General features: G+C 41.8%; 1 protein-coding gene across 1 annotated transcript; it reads right to left on the bottom strand.

Annotated features, from left to right (window-relative positions):
* Positions 1 to 201: 201 nt before the first annotated feature.
* chst1 (carbohydrate (keratan sulfate Gal-6) sulfotransferase 1) lies at positions 202 to 5,005 on the bottom strand. Its single transcript, XM_042413879.1, has 2 exons — positions 4,687 to 5,005; positions 202 to 2,949 (listed from the first exon to the last, which is right to left on the bottom strand). Exon 2 carries the CDS (start codon positions 2,901 to 2,903, stop codon positions 1,617 to 1,619), a length of 1,287 nt encoding a protein of 428 aa, XP_042269813.1. The 5' UTR covers positions 2,904 to 2,949; positions 4,687 to 5,005; the 3' UTR covers positions 202 to 1,616.
* Between the last annotated feature and the right edge of the window lie 336 nt (positions 5,006 to 5,341).

Below are 5,341 nucleotides of genomic sequence, written 5' to 3'. Positions count from 1 at the left end.
AGAGTTAATGTATATCTAGCTTATAATGTGGTTAATTTTACAATACAGAATACTAACAAAGTATCTTATTATTTTGTGCTTGAGTTCAGGAATGTTATTATGAAAATGAGCATATAAAACCAAAAGTCTGGTTCCGTTCAGAAATTATATTTATATATTTAAAAAAACAAAAAAAGAAACCATTTTGTTCCATGCGTTGGTAACTGTCCACCGCATTATTATAAGCAGTAGGACAGAAAAAGGGCACATTATTTTACATGACTGTGTGTACTGTATTTCAGCCTTGACCTTTTACCCTTTAACATTGCCTGGTTGTAACAGCACGCCAACTGCTGCTAAAATGATCAGAGGATTTGTCCCAGATTATGGAGAGTCATCACTGTATCACTGTAATACTCTTTTCATATGTGATCTAATGCAGCCATACTTTATAAATGCAGTTGTTGTGTTGTATAAGCTACAGTATCCACACATCCTGGGAAATGGGGATTTGCAGTGAAACCTATTCTACAAAGACATACAGTACTTCCCTCAGTTATGACATTTTCCTGTGGAAGATAAACATCCCCACATGAACTGTCAAAAAGCTGCATCATTGCACTTCAGAGAGAACGCACACGCTATTTTTGTTTCAGGGTGTTTTTTGATACCTTCTCTGTATATTACGCATCAGTCGTCACAGAAACAAGGAAATCCTTTACTGTTTATCTGATGAGATAATGTCTTATTATCTATGGACTACAGCGGCGTAAACATTTTTACTTTAAGACAGAAGAGGCTGTTGTAAATTTCAATCTGTGAATTATTTAAAATAAATAGACAATACAAATAAAAAATAAAGAAATAAACTTGACAAATACAGTTCTTTATCAGCTTCAGTGTCTACTTGAATTAGAACCTAAATGATGTCTACATCCATGTTTTTAATCATCTTGAAAAATGAGATGCAATCTATACCCACAATAATGAAGATTTCAGCATTACCTCTCATTAGTGTATGTTTGTCTATCACAGATGGTTGTAAATCCTCTGATGAAACACTCGTGACCTCCAGTGGGATTCTGTCCCTTTAACTTGAGAGCCTATTAATTGTCTGCAATTATCCTTTGCAATGTGGCATCTGTCAGAAGTATCTCTTCTCTTCCCACATGGATAGAAATGTCATAGTGGTAAAGGTTGACTGCGACATTCAGTATTTATTGCACAGTAGGGCTTGTACAGTCCAAATTTGCCATCACAGGTCTAAAAAATGTCTGTTTTACCAGACCTCTCCCATCTCCTGTCCCATTTTTTTGAAGGGCAACATTTTACTTTTGTTGAAACAACAGCTTGCATACAGGAAATTAATGATGATGGTGCCTTGTCATGGTTCAATTCATGGAAAAACTAAATAAATGAGACATTTGTAAACTAGCTTGTTTGATTACTTTGTGTTTAAAGTGTGCTGTTCTGTAACATTGGGGAATCATCCATAGTTCCCTCGGTGCATTCAAAATCTTTAAAGTTTAGTGCAAATTTGAAGAAACAAAATGACAGAATCAAAACCAACAAACTAAGGAAATTATAAGGCAACAATTATAAATATATCAAAAATAGTCATTAGAGAACTATCTTTGTTACAAAAAAGGTACAAAAGTTTTGTCCTGTACCAGTGAGAGGGACATGTTTTTCAGTTCCTCTACTGATTTCACAGCCTTGTATCCCAGCTGGTGAAGTACTTTTTGACACACAGTCTGTGTGTATTCTACCATGTCATAAGACAGTTTCAAACGCCAACTCTCTGCATTGGCTGCTGAGTCTCTCACTGTACCAAACTTGTGTTTTGCTGAGGGCTCATTGCTACCCCGAGTGTTTGCATGTATCCAGTCTTCCACATTTTTATCCATAGGCAGCCCCAGATAGTCATAGATCTCCTTTGTCTTGACAAGTGGATTTCTAGCCAAATCCTCATAGCGAACCAACATGTATTTCCCTTTCAGCCAGTAGGGATGACTGAGACCAGTTGAAACAGAGCTGAGAAAGTCTTCACAGACAACTGTAAGCTGACTCAAGTCTAGATTATAGGGCCTTCGCCCCGTGGCTCTCCAAATACGCCACAGACGGTATGTATCCCTGAATGTCTCAATCCGTGATGACAGGATACCGCGCGGGTCTCTGACGAGTTGAATCACTTTTATATTCAGCCGTGGGTCTTCCACCAAGGCGCGCAGATCTCCAATTTCCGGCACCCGGACAATCTTGATTGCCACGTGCCTTTTCTCGCGGCACGCTTCTGTTGCTAAGGTCATGTTAAGAGACGCACATTTCTTAACACAGTCCCCCTCCTCCACATTAACATCAGCAGGACCGAAGGCATCACATACAGGTTGCTGGCACAACGCTCGGCTGGCACCACGGCGGAACAGTTTATCTGTGGTGTGGTTGGTGGGCGTCGGCTTGATGTAGCTCTCCAGGAAATAGAGGTCGCAACCGTACAGGCTTCGCAGGAGGTCTCGACTGGCACCAAGCATCACACGCCGGTCTGCAGCATTGCGGCTGTGGGACAGACGTGGGATCAGTGTGGTCTGAACATGATAAAGAGGCTCAAACAGGTAGAAAACCTCCTGGTGCTGGTTGAGCAGCTGGCCAACAAAGGAGGAGCCACTACGGGTGGTGGCCAGGACCAGGATGTGCGTTTTACGGGTGGCATTGATGGAAAAGTAAGGGTAGTCATCACAGCCTCCACCGCCTGCTGCTCCCCGCTCAAAGGGAGGTTCTGTCTCCTGCCCCCCCAGACCACAGTTCTGGGGGCTGGGCAACGGGCACAGCTGGAAAGGCTTGGAGGTGAGTGTCCGGATGGCCGTGTACTGGATGGCAATGGAGGCCAAGGCCAGCAGAATCACTGCCTTCCAGGAACATTGCATGGCTGAGCCACTTCATTTAGACACAGCGGTCCATGCCAGGTCCTCCCTGTGAACAAATAATTGTTGTCTTTATTCTAAGAAATGAAATTACAGTATTTGTTATTTTGTTAGTTTTAGATTTAGTTTTGCAATTAGCTTTTCTTGCATTTTTACCCTAACTAAACACTGCATAGTAGATCGCTTACAGCCCTAAAATGACAACTGATATTTGACATTTCATATCACAATGACACAGTAGAGTTGAGAAAGATGGAGAAAACTGCAATAGAATAACATTTGAGTATTCAAATTAATAGTGTATCAACTTGTATTGTGATCGATTTTAATATTGAGGGTGAGTCAACAGTAGGTTGAAAATCAGCACTATGTAGGCTGCATTTTAATTTTTATTCTAGGGCCAAGGGGCAATATTCTCATTCACTTTGGTGCATAGGCAGGGATGAGGGTTAATTATATAGTACAAAAACGGAACCGGAATATCCTTTTAAAACCTTTCTGTATGCCATAAGACCAAATCATGTGACAAAATAATTAAATTTGTCTCCTGTTTCTGTGCTACAGCCTAATTTCTGTAATGTAAAGAGGAGAGGAATAAGCCCCTAACTGTTGGCTCCCATCCAACTAAATGACACTGAGTGCCAAAACATGTACGGCAGTCTGCGAGTCTAGACCACTGTGGAGTGGAAGCACAAAACAGGCTATATACAGTATCTAAAAATGGCAAGACTTTTTTTTTAAACTTGTACCAATGTTCAAAATAGTTTGGCTGAATAGTAAAAACTGTTCTGGTCAACTTGTCTGTCTCTATGCACACAAAATGCACCAAAAGTTACCATTCAAATATTTTTAGGAACACACAAAATACTTCACCAAGTACACTAAACTATATTATACTGCAGTACTCTCTACATATCCACCCTGTCTTTCAGTCTACTCCAACATGTCTGCATCTAATTCAAGGACCTTATTTGGCCTGATTGGAGAGTCTAACCATTGTACTGTATTCCACTTGTTCATCAAGGGAAAAAAAAAAGTCTTAGCCAGTCCAGAAAGGTAAACAGTAGCAGAAAGCTTCGCTGCCAATGTCATGTCAAGGGGAAATGATGCTGCAAGTGAAAAATTAGATAATCACACTGAAATTTGTCCCATTTCAGTATTGATTTTTAGAATAGTATCATATACTGGGGCCTGGTGCAGGGAGCTTTGATGGTGTAAGTAACATACAGGCTCACCGGCATCACATCAGAGGCCATACATGAGATTTGTGATGTCCAACAGAGAAATGATGCATCGGGGTATCTCTTTTCACCCAAAAGCACAGTGTAGCGTGATACTACTTAAAAAGATTAAACACCAGACTTGTTTTATAAGAGCTGATAAAAATCTATGTCCTCTCTGACTGCACAGAGAGACTACATCACACGCATAGAGAGAGAGAGCTTTTCCTTTATGCTGTAACAATACAAAATACTGACTTCTATGGCCACGAATAGAATCATGGATGACTTATGGTTATAGAGAGCATCAAAGCTTTCTTCTCATAGGCATTGTGAATGATAAAGCCGACTACACTGCAGCGTGAACAGGTTCCTGACAGAGATTTTCCGCGATGCAGACATCCTCACCAATGGTGCGATAAGACAACACAGCACAAATGACACGCATCCCACCCAGCCAGCAAGTGTCCAAAAACCTTTCTATACAAAATATAAAACCTAAAATGTCATTATATTTATCATATTTCAAATATGATAGAGCAAATTAACACTTCTTTCCTTTATACCTTGTTGGTAGCTGTAGTATTTTCATGATGGACGTCCATGAATCACGGCTGGTTTCTTTTAGTCCTCATAAACGTTTTCCACCGTGCGCTTCTTCTCGGATAGCAGAGAATAAATGCGCCTGGCAGACCCGTATTTTCCATATAACGTCGGTGAGAGTCGGTTTACGTTGAACGGTTTGGACACAGAGAGAAAAGGACAAAAAAAAGTGGTGGAGTATCGCTGGAGCGGTTGTGTTATTATTCGGCAGCCAGGCGGTTAGACTGACCGGGGAAAGCGACAGCCGGGCTTCCCTTAAATGATGCGCAGAGGCTGCGAGTGTGTGAGGTACACAAGGACCGACTGTCTGGACCACCCCAGACCCCTCCCCTTTCCACCTGCCTCTCTCTCTCTCTCTCTCTCTCTCTCTCTCTCTCTCTCTCTCTCTCTCTCTCGCTCTCTCTCTCTCTAACACATACACACACACACACACACACACACACACACACACACACACACACACACACACACACATTACCACCATCATCATCATCATCATCCTCAGTCTTTCGCCTGCCACATCACACACTCATAGACTCCCCCCCCCCCCCCCCCCCCCTCCTTCACACACAAGCAAATCAGCTCTTTTCACGCAGTCAGTGTGGCAGCGACTTCACA

Source organism: Thunnus maccoyii, chromosome 1 (assembly GCF_910596095.1).
Source record: "Thunnus maccoyii chromosome 1, fThuMac1.1, whole genome shotgun sequence".
NCBI classification, from domain to species: domain Eukaryota; kingdom Metazoa; phylum Chordata; class Actinopteri; order Scombriformes; family Scombridae; genus Thunnus; species Thunnus maccoyii.
Note: the sequence above shows the minus strand (reverse complement) of the source record. Positions and strands in the feature narration are given on the sequence as shown.